General features: G+C 36.5%; 1 protein-coding gene across 1 annotated transcript in view; it reads right to left on the bottom strand.

Moving 5' to 3' along the window:
* Positions 1-7,841: 7,841 nt before the first annotated feature.
* The window catches only part of LOC116112595, a 72,929-nt gene continuing 58,520 nt past the window's right edge, over positions 7,842-22,250 (bottom strand). Inside the window, exons 7-9 of the mRNA XM_031398713.1 lie at positions 9,120-9,174; positions 8,959-9,043; positions 7,842-7,916 (exon numbers count right to left, since the gene is read on the bottom strand). Coding sequence (XP_031254573.1) covers positions 7,842-7,916; positions 8,959-9,043; positions 9,120-9,174 — 215 coding nt within the window. The remainder of the gene's footprint in view (positions 7,917-8,958; positions 9,044-9,119; positions 9,175-22,250) is intronic.

The raw sequence follows: 22,250 nt of genomic DNA, 5'->3' as shown, positions 1-22,250 counted from the left end.
CGTGGCGAGCGTACACAGACCTGTAGCTCCGGATTTGTTCATACAGTAACCATATACACTCTAAACGGATTTTCAATCAATCATACACACTGATTTCAACCAAAAATCCATCACCAATATACCAAACTTCCAGATCATCAACAAATTAAATTAATCGATTAATAAATTTCTTAAAACATGAATTTAAGGCAGATTTTATTAGGCAACATAATATCATCAAATACATGTTATCAACCATCCACATAAAAACTGTAAAATTTGGTACCCTAGCTCTGATACCATTGTTAGGAAATGGTCCCTATACGCTGCGGAAAACAAAATCATAATAACAAGGATCGTTCCCAAAGAGCCAAGATAAAGGGTATAATTTTACAGTTTTATCATAATAAAAAGAAATCTACAGAAAAATTAATCATGAGTTTAGAAACCTTACGCACATTTGGAGGCTCCTCCAACTTTGTCTTTGAACGTTTTGCTGCCAACCCAAGTGTAGGATCGAACCAATGAAGTCCACACGAAGACAATCACAAAGAACTAAGGAGGGATTTGCTCGATCCTCCTCAGCCTTAAGAATCAAGAAGAAAAATCAATGAAATTGATTTTAGGCAAAAATGAATCTGCCGTGGGAGAGTGTTTAAGGGGCTGGAAGTTTTCAATATTTTAATCAAATGAGTGAAATGAAAAACCTTGATAAAAAATCTCTACACTTTTTCTTTTATAGTGATTTTTAATAGCCCTATTCTCTTACGGAATAGACTTGGGCTCCAACCCAAACACCCTATGTTACCAAACACTCCCAATTAGATATTTTTTATATTTATTTCATCATTATCTCAATTAAAATCAATTAATATATATTTAATCTATATATTAACATTTAACAATAATTATGATTTAATTAAATATTTGTAAACACATATTTAAACGTAATTTCACTTTTTTAATTTTTCTAATAAATTAAATAAAGGCTATGACCTCAGCAAATTTAATTGCACTGTGAAATTACAAAAATACCCTTTCACCCAAAAAGACGAAAATGCCCTTCTTTCTTCTTGAGTATTAAATTATCTTCTATGTGTGCGACCCATAGGCTCCTCGTCATACTGGCAGTGTATGGTATCGCTATTAACATCAATTAATCGTCTCACTAATACACAAACTAAGATTGACCCCTAGCAAGGCATCGTGGCCACCCGATAGATTCGAATTCAGCAAAGTAACTACCTGTCAACGATATGGTTACCGTATAATTCGATCCTTTCATCATACGTTATCTTGACGAGACGAAGGTATAGAAATAGTGTCAACCTTCGGTTGCTCTCGATATTATGTATTCAGTTTTTGGACCAATGACTTGTATTATAAACTGGATAGAGCAACAACTCAATCCCACTGTGGCCACAGTTTTAGTGTTATTGCCATATACTGAATTGCGCCGTGAGATAACTTCTCCCGTACCCGGGAGTGATGAATCCTCTGTCTATCCACAATAGTCTTGATACACTCCTTGATGCAGCCAATCCTCACCATATTGACAGCTCTAAATAGAACTGCGGTAGGCTAGTGTCAAGCTGCACCAATCGGTGCACAAGACGCTCTGATGATGTCAAGTCTAAGGATCACATGCACCACCATTCGTTAAAGGATTTGTTCCATAGACACTGGGGTTACCATCCATATGGAATCCTCTGGTGGGTCTGTCCAGTGAACTTGCTGCGGTGTCTTCGCCTACAACAAGCACCCATGTATTGCACCAGGTTGTCAACAAACGACCTTGACAAGTGAGATCAGTCACTGCTTTTCGACAGGGTCGTTCAACACTATAATAACCTTACCATATTATATTTGCCCTTACTTCAGAATAATACTAGGGCTATGGACGTTTCTAGAATGACCACCATATGTGCTCATAGGGTTCTCACTATCAAGGTTTGAAACACTTGATACCCTCGTCACGGTTCTACCATTCTAAAGACATATATCAATACATATTGTAATAATAATGGTTTACGCGATATAAAATAAAATGTCTTTTTATTGATTAATGAACATTATTACAAATAGTCAATTCTACAATAATTAATTGGCTCTAGGGCATCTACTCTAACAATAACATCCAAAAGAGGCAAGTTAATGTTAACTTTAAAAAGCATATCAAAAATTTCGGAAAATTGCTTATCTTGTTTATTGTCCTTTAGTTGATTTGGATAAGAAATTGGAGGTCTATAAGGCTCCGTCACCTTATGGAGTGTTGGTGAGGAGAAATCTTGTGTTCCTTCATCCTTGTTGATTGGCTTGAAGGATTGAACATCCTTTGCTTGCACTTCCTTAGGATTTTCTTGTCTATCACGCTCCTCATCCCAATTTTCTGCATCTTCTGGTAAGTCATCAGAATTTTTATTATCAAAATCTTTATTTAAAATCTTACCACTTCGAAGGACTGTAATAGGCTTCGCTTGCTCGGGTTGACTCGGCAACTTTCCTTGTTGATGTCCTTGTAGTTGACTTGCAAGTTGCCCAACTTGCATTTCTACCCTCTTCATAGATGCTTCTAGAGAATCTAGCCTTTGATTATTTCTCTCTTGATTTTCTCCACTAACTTGAATAAAGGCATTCAAGCTTTCTTCCACGGTTGGATTTCTAGGTTGGTTAGGTGGTATGGCTTAGTTTGGAAACTGACTAGGCCTTGGGTTTTGGGTAAAGGTAGGATTATTATTAGTCTTCCAGGAGAAATTAGGATGATTTCTCCACCCAGAATTATAAGTGTTTGAATAAGGATCATTCCTAGGCTTAGGTTGGTAAGACTCCATCAAATTGGCTTGTTCTTGTTCATTCCCCGCATAAGAGTCATAAGACAAAGAACAAGTGTTAGCACCATGCCCTAGCCTTTAAGTGACTCATTAAACTCCTATATTTGATATAACATTTATTAATTATATTTATTCATCTTTTAATTTCAAAATTAAAAACCCAAGTGTTAAGATCACGCGTTACCCTTTATTCATATCATTTCTACCAACGCCTCCACAATGGGATTTTCCTACTTCACTTCATAAGGAAATGATCCTCCCTCGAAAATAGCATACTTATTATTATTGTTTTTTATTGAGTTTGTTTTAACGTTATTTTGAAATTTTTTTGATAAGCATAACACTATTTGATTTATCTATATAAGTTTATTGTTATTATAAATTGATTCTTCATGGGTTTTCTTGTTAGGAAACGATCAAACTCATGGCAACGGAAAACAAAAATTATAAAGCGCAGACCATTCCCATTGAACCAAGATCAGGCACAAAAACAGTTTATATGTTAATCAAAATCTGTAGTTTAGAGTTCATATACATGTTTGGAGGCTCTTTCAAGCTTGTCTCTGGCTGGGTTTGCTACCGATTCAAAATAGAATTGAACCAACGGTAATCCATACAAGAATAACCTGAAAGCTAAAAAAGGATTTGCTAGATCCTCTTTAGCTTCAAGAACCAAATCAAAATCAAGAATCAAGAAATTTTGGTTCAATGAAATAAAGGTGGCGTGAGACTTGGGAGAGGTGTGTGTTATTCTTTCTTTCATTGAAAAATGATTGAATGAATTCACATACCTTTAATTCACAAAACATTGCACTTATATAGTGCACATAAACTCTATTCCATCAAGGAATGGCCTGGGCTTCAACCCCAAAACAACCCCTATATCTATAATTTAATTAATTATATTTCCAATTAAACTCAATTAATATATTTATAGAAATACATTAACATTTAATTAATAATATAATCCATTTATATATATATATATATATATTATATATATATATATATATATATATAATATATATTATATATATATTATTATATATATATATATATCTCACTTATTTAATTTTAATATCAATTAAATATAGGCAAAACCTCAGCATTTATTGCATCGTGAGATTACCAAATACCCTTTCGCTCAAAAAGACGAAAATGCCCCTTGCACAAACTGATTCTTAAATTATCTTCTGTATGTGACCCGTATGCTCCTCATCATACCGGCAGTGTGTAGTATCGTGATTAACACCAATTATCGTCTCACTACACACAGACCAAGATTGGTCCCTAACAAGCATCATGGTCACTCGTATATTCGGATTCAGCGAAGCAGCTACCTGTCAACGATATGAACTGTACAATCAATCCTTTCATCATCTGTTATCTCATCGAGACTGAGGTACATAAATAGTGTCACCCTCTGTTACTCTCAATATGTATGTATTCAGTTATTAAACCAATGGCCGAAATATACTTAGATTGAGCATGCAACTCAATCCCACTATAACCACAGTTTTAGCGTCACTGCCATTTATTGAATTACGCCATGAGATAACTTCTCCCGTACCCAGGAGTGATGAATCCTTTGTCGATCCACCATAGTCTTGATACACTCCTTGATGCAGCTAATCACTACCGTATTACGGCTCTAAATAGAACTACGTTGGGCTATTGTCAAACTACACCAATCGGTGCACAACGCTCTAGTGATCTCAAGTCTAAAGATCACATGCACCACCATTTGTTAGAATTTATTCCACAACATTGGGGTTACCATCTATATGGAATCCTCTGTTGAATCAGTTCAGTGAACTTGCCTACAATAAGCACCCATGTGTGGCACCAGGTTGTCACTCACAACCTTGACAATGAGATCTGCCACTACCTTTCGACATGGTCATTCAACACTATGATAACCTACCATATTACTGTGTCCTTGTCAAAATAACTAGGGCTATGGACTTTTCTAGAATGACCACCAAATGCATCCCTACTCCTAGTTCTCGTGGTCATCAATAGGGAGCTGTGGTTTCTTTGGGAGCTCTAGAGGGCTGAGACAAGGGGATCCGTTATCCCCTTACTTGTTTGTTATTGCTATGGAGGTTCTCTCGAGGCTCTTGAATAGAGTGGCAGCTAATCCGAACTTTAGTTTTCATTGGAATGCAAGAAAATAGGGCTGACTCACTTTGTTTTGCGGACGATCTCATGCTTTTTGTGAAAGCCGAAGGTACTTCCTATCTCTCCTTAAGAATGCTTTAATTACCTTTGAAAGTTGGTCAGATTGAGTGCTAATCCCGATAAGAGCAATATCTTCCTTTCTGGTGTGAATCACAATGAAAGATGGAACTCTTAAGTTTGATAGGTTTTTCCAGGCTACTCTTCCCATAAAATACTTATGGTACCCCTTATTACCTCTAAGTTAACCTTTGGGATTGCCAACCCCCTTGGATAAAATCTTGGCTCGGTTACCACTTGGAGAATAGGTTTTTATCCATGCGGGGAGGATTATTTTGATTAGTCGATTCTTTGGAGTATCCAGATTTATTGGTCGTCTCTCTTTATTCTTCCTTCCAAATTTCAAAGGAAATTGATGCTAGGTTGAGAGCTTTTCTTGGTCCGGAGTTGATATGAATAGACACAAAGCAAGATATCTTGAGAGGAGGTATGTGTACCCAAAATAGAGGCGGGCTTGGTTTTATGAAATGTGGATGGAACCTCGCCGCTTCTTTAAGACATATTTGGAACCTGTGCAATCATAAACCATACTTTGTGGGTCTCTTGGTCCAATTCATCTTTTGAGGAATAGAAGCATTTCGGACATAAGCATTCCCCAAATTGTACATGGTCATGGAGACATATCCTAAAAAATAGGGAAATGGCTAGAAGAATATCAAATGTCGCATTGGCAATGAACCCCACCTCTCTTTGGTTTGATAACTGCACCCGAACGGGCCCCTTGTTTCCTTCTACGGGAAAAGATTATTTATGATGCAGGGATTGCTAAGGATGCTAAGGTAGTTCTATAATTGATGTGCAATTGGAAGTGGCCAAGTGCCAATTCTTGGGCTCTTATTAATATGAGGATCTATGAATTTCACATCTTCCAATGTTGACGACAGATTTGTTGGATACCCTCACCTTCGGGGATTTCTCTACCAATCTTGGAGGCTATTAGAGGAACAAGAGCAAAAGTTGACTGGTGTGCTTGGTTTGGTTCTCAAAGCTATCCCAAGATACTCTATGATCTTATGGATGGCTATAAGAAGAATTCACCTACAAGGAAAGGTTGATGAGGTATGGGGCTACTAATGCTCAGTGTTCCTTTGTAACTCATCTATGGAATCTCTTGATCACTTATTTTTTGCATGCCTTTTTCTAAGTCTATTTGGAGTAAGATCCTTATGCTTGCTAACCTTGGCTATTGGTTAGACCCTGGCATGATTACATCCCCTATTTGGCAAGGAAATGGAAAGGTAAGAGCTTAAAATTCACTTTGGGTAGGCTTTGTTTAGGGCTACGGTTTATTGATTTGGAGGGACGCAAGTCACGAATTTTTAGGGTGACTATAAGGATTCCTTCCACCATAATTGATGTTATCAAAAGTGTTGTGAGAGACAAAGCCTGGAACTTAGAATATCAAAGTATCCTATAGCAATGGGAAGTGGCGAATGATTGGGCCTCCCCAGATCTATTTTCAAAGATGTTCCTCAAGTTCCCGACACCGTTTGAAGACTGGATTACGGAGGGTTACACATATGGTTTTTCTTGTTGTTTCTATCTATCATTTGTAGCGAGTTTGATATCGTGGTTTTCTTTTAATGATCCTAACCTAGGAGGTGTCCTATGGTAGTTGGAATTGTTGTTGTTCTCCTTGCTTTCTTCGTGTTTTTGGTTTAAGATTACCCCTAGAGTGAATGGCCGTTTGTAGGCTTGTTTTCTTTGATTCCTATTTTGGAGCATGTCCCAAAATAGGCTGGTCGCCCTTTATCAGGCCTTTGTACATTCTTCTCTTTTTTTTTTTTTAATATTATTACTTACTTAACAAAAAAAAAGTTTCTCACTATCAAGATTAAAAACACTTGTACCCTCGTCACGGTTCTACCATTCTAGAACATATATCAATACGTATAGATGTATTTACACGATATAGAATAAAAATACTTTTATTGATCAATAAACATTATTACAGAGAGTCAATTCACATAATTTATTATTCTAAAACACTTCTCTAACATTTCTTGGTGTGTGTACTTTTGTTTCATGCTCATGAAATTTATATGTTTAAATTATTCATTAATTATGTTGATGTTTGAGAGTAAAATTTGTCTCAAGTAATTTAGTATGCGATTACAGCATTTCAATGTTTTTTCCTTGTCACAGTTGAGAACCTATGAGCACTAATTGATGGAGAGGGTCTGTGTTGCTCTATGCAAGGAACAATAGAGATAGGCCTAAACATGGTCAATTTGTGCATTACTTACTGTTTCTTATCAATTGATTCGATTTTAAAATATTTAATTCAATGGGAGTTTTACAAAAACATAAAGAAAATAAGAAAAGTAAATATTTAGGTATAAATATAACAATGACGACCACCATTATCTCCACGACATCTTATGCCCTCTTGGCTATTGTGAATGAATTTAGAGAACATGAAGACTGAAAACTAGATTGATATTACAAACAAAGCATTCCATAAAACAAATGTAACTTTCATATCACAAGAAACATATCCATCTCACTAACATTACTCGTACAATAAAATACCAACATCCTAATCAAACAATCAATAAAATGACGGTAACATTTTAACCTGTATAAGTTCTCTCAAACATTGGAAAAAAAAAAATAATAATATAGAGAGAAAACTTCACATTTTTTTAGCAAAATTTCCGATTATGCTTATCGGCTGTCCCTTAAAATAAGCAGCACCGCCAAATTCTCATGTGTAATTTAAGTTTCTTATACTGTAAATCCATCAAGACAAGGCCTAAAAATAGAACAAATTCATCAGCCTTTCTCAATATCTCAGTCTCCTCCACTTTCTATTAGAACTTTATAAACATACCCAATCAAAACTCGTCTTGGCAAGCGCATTTTAACCTGTATCATAAACAAACTAATTATTAGTCATATAAGAAAATCTATAACCCCAACAGAAAATCAAATCAAATATTGTTAAATATGAACCCAAAAGAAAATCTAAGAGACATAATTTGAATATATATTTGTCATCATAACTTTGTCAAGTCGATGTACAAAAACAGTGTCCCACTTTGAAGAGGTGATTATAGCCAAAGCCCAATCCCTACTCCAGATGATTATGTTATTATGTGCATTATACTTTGGTGGGACACAGATTCTTGATGTTTAAATGAACTAAACAGCTCGCCAAGGCTAGATGCATATTGCATACCTTCCAAAAACCATTTCTTCACTTCACTCACTGGAAACATTGTCATGCTTCTCATAAGCTCGATTATTATTATGTGCTTCAAGATCCAGAAGTCTAGATTCTAGGCTCATGTAGAATCAAGAAAGCATAACTTTTATCGCTAGGCCAGATGCAGACACATTTATATGCCTTATATCAAAACAAATTATGACATAAGAATAATCAATTATAGAGCACATACAAGCCTAGTGACTCAAGAAAATCTCAAAATGGTTTGATTGAGAAAGCTTGTAAACTTGCCCAATTTGGCAGACGCAAATTCATGTCCTAAGTCAGAGGGTCTCTTACTTTTTGTTACCATATTTCGAATAATGCAACATGATAGCCATGTTAAAGGTTAATTAACCAACTGCTAAGCATCTCTACTTAAATAAACTCAAACCTTTAGTAAGACTGACTGTGTTCTGTACAATTGTTATTACCGCCTGGAACTATTATATCCCAACCTGGAGCCTCTGTGTTGGTGTTGTGTTGCTGATACTCTGTTGCTGGCTCTGCTGGTTTTGTTGTTCTAGGTGCTGCAGCTCATGCGCTGTTTCGCCCAATGTTAATCGCCAATGCGAGACTGCATCTGCCTACTTGTCCTCCATCTAAGGTATCCCAATAAGAGAATTTGTACTAATTCAAGTCCAAACCCAGTGAACAGAAAGGAGGACAAGAGAATCGGGTTCACATTTAGCTGCATGTTACAACATGTGAGAAACCAATTCCACCCCCCATCCCCTCACCCTCAAAAACATTAATTTCAGAACATTGAGCAAGCATTGAAATCATGCTATACAACCCAAGAAATACAAGAAATGCATGGATAAATTTAGTTTTGCTTACTACAGAGTAAAAGTTGAGCGAACAGGATCACAATTGCAAATGTGGAAGGAGCATAAGCCCATATGTAAGTCCTGCTCACTGCCACCATCAAAAGCCACATGCTTTTTAAGTAACTCTAATTATGAAACAAAGAATGCTCTATAATTTGCAAGCGAAAATGAGAAATTTACACAAATGAAAATAAGAAAACACAGAGCAAAGAACTTTTAATATATCTCGCATAGTACGAGTATTCTAGTAATTACATTATAACCCTAAATTGCAAAAGCAAACTTATAGGTTTTAACGACATTTAACTTTTGAAGCTTTAGCACTCATTATTTAAGCAGTTTTTTATTATATTTGAAGTATGATACTCAATGTAAATAGAGCCATATATTTGTATAATATGAATATAAATTGCCTTATCCCAATCTCTGCCTACGTTCTTCATTCTCTTGTTTCTAATTCATTGTCATCTTCTGTCTGGTAAAACTTTTCAGACTTACTATTACTTCAGCATTTAATGAGGTAGACTTGTTTCCTTACAAAACCTTTGAACCCTTAATTTTTTTTTTTTTTTTTTTTCTTCAATAAAAATCTTCTCAGTTCCTACACACAGAATCCTCCGTTTTGCCTGTGATGGGGGTTAACTTTGTGAATATCCAAATTGATCAGTTAACTCCATCAACGGGGACAAGGCTATTGTTTGTTGTCCACTAGCTCAGCACTGGATATAAATTTACACAGAAAGAACAAGTTGTTCACACAAGAAACCTTGTCCAATACTAAAACCCAAGCGTAATAAAGGTGTTGTCCACTTCAACTAACTGCTGCCCCATATTTAGATAAATAAAGAAATGCATTTCTCCAAACTCTATTCATAAGCACCACATCCTCACCTATGCAATCGTAAAAATCTCTGCCCCTCTAATCACCCCAAAGGTGGTTCCGAAGCCTACAAGCCAACAATCTCCTGACACAAGCTTTACAATCTCACTATGATTGAATGTGTAAATGAGGTAAAGCCTATGGCCTTTGACATGCACCTCGGGCATGTCATAAGCCCATTTATGTTGGAAAAGAGACCTTGTTGCATCTTGCTAAGAACCCTTCCACTACCATGACACTTCAGCGATTTGAACCCATGACTCCAGGCTCCTCTGCCACTATGTAGGAAGAGTCTTATCATAGAACATGAATCCTGTAGCTTTTCTGATAGGAACCCACCCAATAACTCAACATTTTGGCTAGGCATGATCTTTCAGGTGCTTGGGTAGAACTCTCCTTGGAAAACCGCTTGTCAAGGAGGGTCCCAAGCCTTTTAACCCATGCCCACCCTTTTCCCTTTCAATGTGGGATCCTAACATTCCACCACGCTTCCGCAACCGACTCCACGTCGGCCTCTTTACCCCTTGGGTGACTAGCGGATCCCCTTTCCCTCGGGCCTCCATGCCCTTTCTCGGGGTAACAGCCCGGCCCAAGTCAGCCACTCTAATAACTCAACAATTGGGCTGGGTCTGGTTTTTCATGGGCTTGGTAGGACTTTCCTTGGAAAACCCGGCTTGTCAAAGGAGGGTGCCCAAACCTTTATAACCCACATGCCCACCCTTTTTTCCTTTCAATGTGGGATCCTAACACTTTCTCATTTCTCCCAAAGGCCACGGTGTCTCTCAAGCAAAAAACCAAATAAACTATGTCAAGAACACTTTGAACCAAAATCTTAAGTTATTTGATGAGAACCAAACATCATTTTCAGGCTACCACGCTCTCTCACAAATAACTTGGACCCAATTTTAATGTCAAATATCCCCTCTTATGTGTAACATGGATTCGATGGTAAGGTCTAATAGATGTAGTGAGATTACCAAGCTAAACTGAGATAACTGAACAAAGATCAACCTGATTTGATTGAGTGAAAGAACATATACATAAGGGATTCAAAACACAGGCTTTTAGCTTTAATACTATTAAGTACACTACTTACTCAAAGTTTAGCTAATAGATAAAGCCCCAAAATATAATTTAAACTTAACATTGTAACACAAAAATTTGGTTTGTTTGCATTGCTTTGGTAGGTTCAGAATCTAATATGATTTTCACTCCCTCATGGCATTTTCCGAAGCAGCATTTAGGCCATTTGCATCATCTATAGTATTGTTGGAATTGATTAAGCTATAAGAAATTTTCCACCCTATGCATAAACAATTAATTTACTCATTGGAATGAATCTTTTTAGTGGGAAAGAAAATGAATCAAACCAAGAATAACTGTGTTTCAATTGTATTATTATTTGCTAAGATTGAGTTTAATATGGTTATTACCCTATTGATAAAAAATTTATATTCATGATTGGCTTTCTTTAAAGAAAGACTTATTTTCTAATAAATCCCTTCCTTCATTGTCCTTTGCACATTGTTGCAAGACACATTGTTTGAACACACTGTGAAATCCTCTACCGTTGAGTTAACTTTATCCTTATTTTGCTTTATCCTTAATTTCCATGATTGTCATATCTTGTAATTGTACCACCATGGCAATAGTTTGATATAATTAATTGTTATTTAGTTGATTAAATAATCAAATTGTAAATAGACTTACCTCCCTCTAGATCTATTCATCTTCAATATAACTTTCAATATGTTACTCATAATATTACAAAGTAATATAATAATTAAATTCTCGCTACTAATCTCCCTCCAAATTCTATATTCTCTTCCAATAATTTTTTCCTTATTATGACTCTTTTTCTCTCTTATTTCTTTCTGTCCTTCCGTTATCTCTCTTTCTTTCTCTCTCTTCCTTTTCGTCTTCTATTCTTTCTTTCCTTTTTTTCTTTTTCTCACCCTATATAATATTGTTCTTGCAAGATAAGAACCAAATTGAGGGAATCTCTTTCATCTCACTATTCTTGAATTCTCCTAAAACTCAAACTTTACACCCAATTAATCATGGTCCCAATATAAATAATCCACAGAACCATTTATCGTTTTCTCTCTCTTGGTCATAGCATAACTAAAAGAATGCCATAGATGACAAGTTTACCCACATTTGTACTACAACCTCTCAACCAATGGTTATTGTTGTAGATTGTTGTAAATAATCATGCAAATCTTACAGATATGCTGATTAAGTAAATAAATCTATAATAGGATATATGGATTGTAATCAATACAAATAGGAACAAATCTTAATAGATTAGATTTTTATTTCCTAATTATAGATTATTTTTTCTAGATTATTTCTTATTTTCCTATATATTGAGGTATCTTTGTCATGCATACATAAGAAAATTACAATCATTCTCTGTTTGTAACATGGTATCAGAGCAATACAAGCAATTCTAGGTTGTTTTTTTTTTTTTTTCAGTTGTTTTTTTTTTTTTCTCTTCTGCCCAAGTGAGCATTTTTTCGTGAGTCACCCTAGAGAGTGGCCATTTTTTTTTCTCACCGCCTGCCTAGGAAGAAGCCTTGTCTGCCGATCGCCATTCCCTGAAGTCCCGTCACCGGAAGAGTAGCGTGTGAGTCTCACCGCCACCCTTTTTCATCTGCGTCAGATCCACGCGCTGGCGCTTGTGGGCGTGTGACAGAGGAAAGTGCCCCGATCACCCTTCCCGGCTTCGTCTGTATTTCCGGCAAGTCTGTGTGTTATTTCCTCAGTGTTTCTCAGCCAGGTCAGAACAGTTTTGTTGATTTCTGTTGATATCAGTTTTGTTTCTGTTGATATAGAGTTCGTTCGTTGAGGAGTTTTTGTTGGCTATTTTCGTCTTCTTACTATGACTGATAGTCTATAATTGATATGGTTCCTGTAATGTCAAAAATTACGGAACAAAGCTTAATGGGTCTGATAACTATTTTGATTGGAGTAAGACAATTCGTCTTTATCTGCGAAGCTTGGTAAAAATGATCATCTCACCAAAGATTCATCTGAAGACGATTCAAAACAAACATGGTTGAGAAAGGATACCCGGTGGTTCTTGCAGATACGGAACTCCATCAACAGTGAGGTACTTTTGGTTTAATTAATCATTGTGAATATGTGAAGGAATTGATGGACTATCTAGATTTTTTGTATTCTGGGAAAGGGAATGTTCTCCGGTATTTTGATGTTGGCAAGCTTTTTATCGAGCTGAGAACAAGATAAGGTCTCTTATGGGCCTATTTAGTGGTTTTAAAAAGACATATGAAGAACTAAACTTCCTTTCTACCGGTGATTGTCTGATTGAAAGTTCAACAGCTCCACGAGAGAAAATGGCGATTATGAGTTTCCTATCTGGACTCCCTTCTAAGTTGAATCTGCTAAATCTCAGGTTCTTGCTAGTTCTGAGATCACCTCAACTCCCTCCAAGACATATTACTAGGGTTCTTTCTTCGTACATAAACACTCCATCTGTTCAATCGGTAGTGCTCTTGTAAGTCAGAATCATGAACACTGGGCGTTCATATAACGAGTCAAAAAGAGGAGGGATTCAATTATCGTGAGAATCGGGAGTCAGGAGTCAGGAGTTTGTGTGCTACTATTGTCATGAACCCGATCATACAAGCGCACGTGTAAAAGTGCAAAATAAGACCCAGAAACCTCAGTACAGCTCATGTTGCCGCTACTGATACTTCTGAGAAGATAGGTTATGGTTTCAGCTGATGAGTTTGCCAAGTTTTCTCTCAATATCAAGAACATTGAAGTCCTCATCACTCCATCACTGCTCTCCGGCCGAGTCAGGTAAACCAAAACATGTCTTATTCCCTCATCCTCCAAATGGGTCATTGATTCTGGTGCCACAGATCACTATGACAGGTATCCTAGTCTTCTTTTCATCATATCAGTCACTAATTCCTCGTCAATGTTACTTTAGCTGATGGGTCAACTTCTTTGTGTTCTTGGGTCTGGTCTGTTACCCCTACTACTCCGTTAATTTCCTCTCATCTTGTATTGAAGTCTACTACAACGAAAATCGCGTAAAGTTTCATTTAATTTTTCTGGGAGTAAACTCACTCGCGCTCTAACTGTTGCATCTCATTTTTCCCTTAACATTGCCTGTTTCATAGATCTTACGACGAGGCAGATTATTGGTAAGAGGACATGATCTAGAGGCTTACATCCTTGACACACAGGTGCCTAGAACATCTGCTGTTCCAGTATTCGTACCCCTTTGTAGGAGCATGTCGTACGCCATCCTTCGTTTACATTGTTAAAGAAAACTAGTCCTCAGTTTACTGAAATTTGAGTCGTTAATTGTGATTCATGTCAATTTGACAAACCCCACCGTCCTTTCTTCAAGTCCAGAGTCAAAACGGGCTTGTCCCTTTTGAATGTAGTTCATTCAGATGTTTGTGGTCCCGTGTCTATTGTGTCTAAACCTGGATTTAAATTTTTGTTACCTTTGTTGTGACAACTCTCGTGTAACCTTGGCTTTATTTAATGAAGAATGTTCTGAGTTGTTTCCAACGCCTCATTTTGTGGCTTTTGTGCTGAAGTTAAAATTCAATTCTAATACTTCTATCCAGACATTAAAGTAAGCGATAACTGCCAAAGGGAGTTTTCTCGAGTTCTTTCAGCTTATATGCGCCGCATGGAATTCTTCATCATCCTCTTTGGTTGACACACCATCTCAAAGGAGTAGCCGAGAGGAAAAAATAGCCACCTTCGTGAACCAAAGCTCGAGCCCTATTTTTCAATGCAAGTTCCAACGTTTTGGTCCTATGCGTTTCCACGGCCTGGTTTTTCTATTAACCGCATGCCTTTCCTCTATTTTGAATGGTTTCCACTCCTTAAACCAGTATTCTCTTCATCCCTTTTAAGTCTTTGTTTGCCTATTGCCCCAAGATATTTGGTATACTGTTTTGGTTCGTGATGTTCAACCCCAAGTAACCAAGTTAGATCCCAAATCTCTTAAATGTGTTTTTCTAAGGTTTACTCTCGTCTTCAGAAAGATATCGATGTATTGGTCCTAGTCTTAATAGAGATCTGTGTCACCATGTAGTGTTACTTTCTTAGAAACCCCATTTTTTTTTTTTTTTCCCACCTTCGTCTCCCTATACAACGCAGGAGGGAGACGATGACTTCTAATCTATACTTCACGTCCCACCTGAGTCTTCCTCCCACATCCTGGTGCTCTTCTCTCTTCACCCACTTGTCCGTCCACTACCTCCAATTCGCATTGTCTATTCTCGTTCGCAGGACCCTCCTGTAACCATCCCTTCTGTCGTTAACCAGTCCCCAGTAGTCCGATACTTGTTTCCTCGTCAGAGACGACAGTCACCTTCATGTCCTACCCAAACTCTTCGTCTTGGAATCCAACCTTGAGTGCTCTTGATCGTCCTATTGCTTTTCAAGGTAAACGTCAGTGTACTTATCCTATATCGTCATTTGTTTCTTATGATCCCTATCATCTTCTTCTTGTTCTTTTGGCACTCACTAGCTTCTTTCCTCCCTCCTGCAAACGGTCCATGAAGCCTTGATCCAAAAAGAAGAAACATCCTCTGGTTGGCTGATGCTTGATAGAAGAGATGACTACTTTAGATGTTAATGGTACTTGGAACTTGGTTGACTACCTACTGGAAAGAAGCTATGGATGCAAATGGGTGTTTGCTCTATTAAAGTAAATCATGATGGTGTCTGTGGCTCGACCTTAAACTCGTCGTGTTAGCTAAAGGTCTATACCTCAACTTATGGAGTGGATGTCAATTCTGACACTTTTTCCCTGTAACTAATTGACTTCTGTCGCTTATTTATCTCTATGACCGCTACTCATCTTGGCCATTACAACATCTTGGACATAAAAATGTTTTTTTATCAGGTGACCTCAGAGAAGTCTTATATGGAGCAACCACCTGTGATTTGGTTGCTTAGGGGGAGTATGGAAAGTTGTCATCTCGTACAATCGTTGTATGGTTTTAAACAGAGTCCCCTGCTTGGTTTTGGAAAGTTCAGTGAGGTAGTTGCAAAGTTCGCAATGACAAGAGCAAGTCATCACTCAGTCTTTTACAAACAATCACGTTGGCTTATTCTTCTTGTTTGTAATGTTTTGAGACATTATCATCCCTGGGAGTGACACGACAGGATTGCATTACTTAGAGTCATTTCTTCTTCACCCAATTTCTTACAAAGATTTAGGAGTGTTGAAGTATTTCTTAGGGTTGAGTACCAGGAGCAAGAAAGCATCTTTCCTCTCTCAGAGAAATATGTACTGTGACTTATTAACTGAGACGTAAAATTGAGTGCTAAGCATGGAGTCCCAATGTTTCCTACTTTGTCACTTCCAAAGATGGTGAACTATTTGAAGATACCTGGAGGTATTAAGACTGGTTGAAAGTTGAATACTCTAACAGTCCTTGTCCTGATATTGTGCGTACTCTGTCCGAGTGTGTAAGTCCAATTCTGTCTTCTCCTACTGTTGATCATTGGCGGACGTTAGACAAGATTCTGTGTTATCTGAATGAGGAGCTCATGACGTGATATTTTGTACGGAATCATGGACATATAATATTGAGTGTTCTTTGTACAATTGGGGCGGGTTCCAAGATAGATAGAGATCCACTACGGGCTACTGGTGTTTTATTGTGGGAAATTTGGTCTCATGGAAAAGTAAGAAGCAAACGGGTTGTGTCGCCGATCTAGTGCACGATCGGAATATAGGCTATGGCCCAGTCTGTTGTGTGGAGTAATATGGATATATCAGTTTTTGACTGAAGTTGGTCTTATGGCCTCTTTGCCACAAATTGTGGGTGTGTAACCAAGCCGCTTGCAATTTACGTTCTAATCTCGTATTTCATGACAACTAAGCACATTGAATGCTGCCTTTGCATTCGTGATAAATACAACAAGGTTTAATTCTACAGGTCTATACAGACCTAGAGTCAACTAGATGAATGTTTTCACTAACGCTTGAATGGGGTTGGGATTGATTATATTTGTAACAACGCTGGCTATTTAACTCTAATGCTCCATCTTGAGGGGAGTGTGTAGAATGTTGAAGTAATCTCAAATCTTAACAAATATTGCATGATTAGTGGATAATCTATATATGATTTAGGATTGTAATCAATGCATAATAGCACAAATCTGTAAAATAGGATTGATTTTTTATTTTCCTAGATTAGATTATTTATTTCCCTAGATTGTTCTTTATTTTCCTATATATTGATGTATAATTTTGTCAATGCAATAACATAAGAAAATTACAATCATTCTCGGTTTGTAACAGTTATCAAAGAAATTCGAATGATAAGAACGTGATACATGAAGCCTGTGAAACTAACTATTTAACATAACTTACCCATGGTTGAAGCTATCATTGAAGAAAGGAACTAAAACACGAGAGAAGGTAGTGAGATGCGAGAGCACGAGGACCCAGCTGAGATAACCTGCTCAAATGAAATCCAAAGGGCCAGCATAAAGAAAATTAAATTGAAAACGTTATAACATAAAACAAAAAAAGAAAAAGACATACCATACAAGCAAACAAACATGAGACCACAAAAAGGGCAATCATCAAAGTGAAACTCTTACAAGGCAATTATGTTCTCTTAACTTGTTGAGGCTTCTAAAGAACAAAATATGAATGAATTATGTTCAATCACAATTTTTAACTTTCAAATTTGAGAAAATTCAACGTAATGATTCCTCAAACAAAGGCTTTTATCTGTCGGCCAAAGGCATCTATGAAGGTGATCATCAGTAAAGTTTAGGCAGCAAGGTAAAGAAGGTAGAGTTTGAGCCTCAGTCTCAAATATAGGCAAGATATTTGTTCAATTTTTTTCATACATCTAAACTAGGAACAATTTGGTTAATCAGTGTAATTTTGTATTGGGCTTTTGTTTTTCTATTCAAATGAGGCCCCCAAATTGGTACAGTTACATTTTGTATCGGTTTTAGATTTTTCCAATTTAAAGATCACTTTCATCATTCCTTGAGTATGCCTCTAGTTGTTCACTTCTTATAATTCATTTCAAGTACTAAAGTCTTTCTTTGTTTCTAGTAAGAAACTATAATCCATATTGTCTTATGTAAATTTAGGTATTAATTAGGATAACTTTACAAGTTATTTATAACTAATGACAAAAGACATCCAATAGATGATAAATTCACCAAAAAGTGTATGAAGTGAGGGCATGAACCCATTTACCATAGGATGGCCTCGCCCTATCCCAGCATGTTACATGCATTAAGTAGGAATATTTACAAGCATAGATAACTAATGATCAAAGACCTGATGATGATAAATTCACCAAGTGTATGAACTACATGGCATGAAACTTCAATAACCAGTAGGATGAACTTGGCCCACAACAGCACTGTCCATGGAGAGCAAGCAAGTTATTTATAGTTTAGCAAGCAAAGTTATGATAGGTTAGCATGCAAAGTTTATATAATGTCAAGGCACATAAACGAAAGGTATATACCCAGAAGCTGCTCCAGAAACAGAAATACGCAAGCATGCTGACCAAGACAAGAACTGGTATGTCCTGCCGAACCCTGGCAGAATACAATAATTAAAACACACTTTCTGAAACACAAAATAAATTAACATAACCACCATCCATTAGTTGCAAGCAACCGGCTTTAAAACTAAGACAATATGGAATTACCAAGCTTTGGAAATTTAGGCTCTTTGAATAAAAATAAATATAAAAAACAAAACGTTTTTTTATCATTTGATTGTTAGAAAAAAAAAAAAAAAATATGAATTTCAACATGGCGCTACCAGTTGATGGCAGTTCGAAATGAAATTAAAAATCTTTTTGAAAGGAGCCTTTTAGCTACATATATTGCGCGAACAGAATGCATAATAATAAGGAAATAGAAGCATAAGAGTGTGGAAGATGTTTTATAGAATACGCAAGAACACTTTGGAGGGGGACAACTCCAAACTAATCCTACATTCCCTCCCCAATTGCCATAATTCCATCAAATGAATAAATTCTTATATTCGTTAGAAAAACTTACCACAGAGAATAAAAAGTCAAATCTATCCCATAAACAACTGACTTCTTCCCCTCAATTATCACCAAACATGCAACTATTAAAAGTAAAACTTAACATCAGCAAACTAGAACCCTCAAGATGGGAAAACCCAAGCAAATGCATCATCTAGGTTTAACCAACGCAATGTGGACCATACTTGGATCCTACTCCAAGATGGAAATCTAAAACTCAGGAGAACGACCAATTAAACCCAAGCCCTACTCATCCCTCTTTTGAAACATATGTACGTCGCACTATATCCCAAGTTGGATCTCCAGATATTCTACTTCATTGAGTAATGAGGCTTTCTTATAATGTGAAACTTATGAAATTGTGTATAGTGTGCAATTGAAATATATCATAGATGAACACTGTAAACAAAATTTAACGGCATCTCAGCTTCTTTGATTAGATTCTTTTCAGCAAAATAGCAAATAACATATCTTCAAGATATTGTTTGGAATCATCTAAATGAAAGGAAGTTTTTCTTTTTCATTTTTTTGAAATTAATAACAAGAAAACAACCCAACATTCTTCTACAGTTGATAGCACCAAGCACAGGCACCTATTAATTGACTAAAACATCATGCTGCAAAACAGATGTACTCTGCATCTATGGGTATATTTTATATATTCCCTAAATAATTTTTCTTTCTTGCTTCCAAATCAATAACTCAAGTACACCAAATGATTGTTATCACACAACCTGAGCACACAGGACCAATTATAGAAGATTTAGCTAACTGCCAAATAATCAGACATGCTGTAACGAGTGACTTCTCTCTGCTGAATAACAGATGATGCCGCCTGACAACATTTTGAGGATTTTGTATTTTTAATATGTCACTGGTAGTTCTGGACATCCTGCTTGCAGACATCATTCTCCTTGTTTCCCTTGATGCTAACCACTTCACTACACATCTTGTGAGCAAGTGCAAGCTCCCTTTACAGCTACACTCCACTAAACATGTCACCCCTCCTTCCCAAGCTCACAAAACCAAATTCTGCAAACTGCTTCTTCTTCAAAATATCTTCACCTGCATCTCACAAGCTGAAACAAGTATGTCATAAAACGCAAATCAACTATTTATTTTAACAAGATTACTCACCAAACAAGAAATAAAAAATATACAGAAGGTGAACTAAGAAGGACATCACAATTTTTTGGCAACACGAAACACCACAATCCCCAGCCCAAACAGTGAAAGTTGCAAGCAGTGAAATCTTAAGCTGTGCACATATTGGACAGAAGAAAAATGTCCAAAATCTTATAATCTTTAAGTCCTTAACAAAATGTAAAATCCACAAACTTGAACTTTAAACATGTTTACTTTAAATTTGGACCTCAACTTGAGTAATATAAATTCTTTTAATTTCTTTTCTCGTGTAAGGAATTCAGTAGGACAAGCCGAATTATATGTCCAAGTCAAATGTTTGCACCCTTTGGGAAACCACACCCCACTTTTATCAATGTAATGAAATTCCAAACAGTATGAAGTTCGGGTGCCATCAAGCTATTGAGATAATGTGAAGTTTTTTCCTCAAAAATAAAACTTTGCTCCAATGCCAAATTGATGAAACTAATTAAGTTAATGAAAAACCATAAATAAAGAGATAGAGATGCAATTTCTGAATAAAATATCAGTTCCCTCATTTGGCAGTGAGTATTGTAGTTCACCCTAACAACTTAGTTTAATGTGGAAAATTGCATCAAGTGAAACCTATGAACCACGTTGTACAGAATACAATCCCATAAGTAAAACTCAACAATTGAATTAATTATGGAAAGTAGGGTAGAGACCATCATGACCCTCCAGTCAGGACTTGGAGTCTACAATATTACTGGTAATATGTTTTTCGCTCCCTTCAAAGTTGTACACTTAAATCCATAAGAAAACTAGCATTTACCATTTTCAGTTGCTGAGTCATCATTCACTGATGTCTTATCAGCAGGCCGCAAACGAGGAGTCATAGAAATTACAAACGAATTAAACTCCACCAGATTCAGTCCGCCTTAAACTTCTCACTTTAGTATTCACCGGAACTGACAAGAGCGTGTCATATGCTGCCGAACTTGATTTCTAAAACAAAAAAAACAAATATCCTTCATTCAAAATTAAAATAAAACACTTCTCCATCCAAAATAGGCAAAGTACTTACAAAATATCAGATTGAACCGCAAGAGTGGTTCCTGTACAGATTCTGACTTTGCAATTGTGTAGCCGGTAAAAGAATGTGCTGCTTTCACTGATGAAGAGAAAAAAAAAACTTACTAAGAGAAAATGACGTCTATGTAGAAGGCTTATACACTGATGATGGTAAATCCGGGAGGAGAACCGTCTTCTCACCAGTGAGAACCGTCTTCTCACCATCTTGAACAAATTTTTTTGTTCTAAAAGTTCCTCTGAGAAGCAAATTCCTCACAGATGTTTGAGCTTTGGTGAACTAGGTCTAGGGGTAGGGCAGCTCTAGAAAACTAGGACTTGACACCGAGAAGAAATGTCTACTTTTGGAAATCACCAAACGACACCATCCAAAGACCTCACAGGAATTTGCAACGTTGAGAGTTTTGGTCGTTTAGATTGCTGAACTAAAACTAAGCAAGATTCTTCATTCTTTTTTTTTTCATCAATACACACCTTCAATGCCATTGAAAAACCTTTTTAGTCTTATTATTAAACTCTACCAAACCCAAAATGCGAAATAAAAAAATTTAAAAAAAAAAAAAAAAAGAGAACAAATTTCATACAAATACCAAATGGATCAGAGAAATGAAAGAATTACCTGGGTGTGATGGTAATCATCGGAGGTTGATTCCGCATTCTGTTGTTGATCTGAACTACTCTCCATCAAATCAGGGAACAGAAAATGAAAAAGAAAAACCTAATTTTGAAATTTGGAGAGTTTAATATATGTTGATAATCCTGTGTTTTGCTCTCCAGATTTGATTCGATTTGAAGTAACAGTAACGGTAATGATGGATTCCATGCCATCAAAGTCTCGACCATTCACCCATTCGTAAATTGAATTGTCTTTTTCTACTTTACTTTTTCATTTTTATTTGTAATCACCCGCCAATCCAATAATATTTATTTTTGTTTGTCCTTTAATTAATGGATTATTCACTCACCTTCCCCTGAATTATAAGGTTTTACAGCGACCTCCCTTTAGCCTGACATATTTGAAAGCAACAACCACCCTCTAGATTTTTA

The sequence above is a fragment of the Pistacia vera genome, unplaced genomic scaffold (assembly GCF_008641045.1).
Source record: "Pistacia vera cultivar Batoury unplaced genomic scaffold, PisVer_v2 Contig664, whole genome shotgun sequence".
NCBI lineage: Eukaryota > Viridiplantae > Streptophyta > Magnoliopsida > Sapindales > Anacardiaceae > Pistacia > Pistacia vera.
Note: the sequence above shows the minus strand (reverse complement) of the source record. Positions and strands in the feature narration are given on the sequence as shown.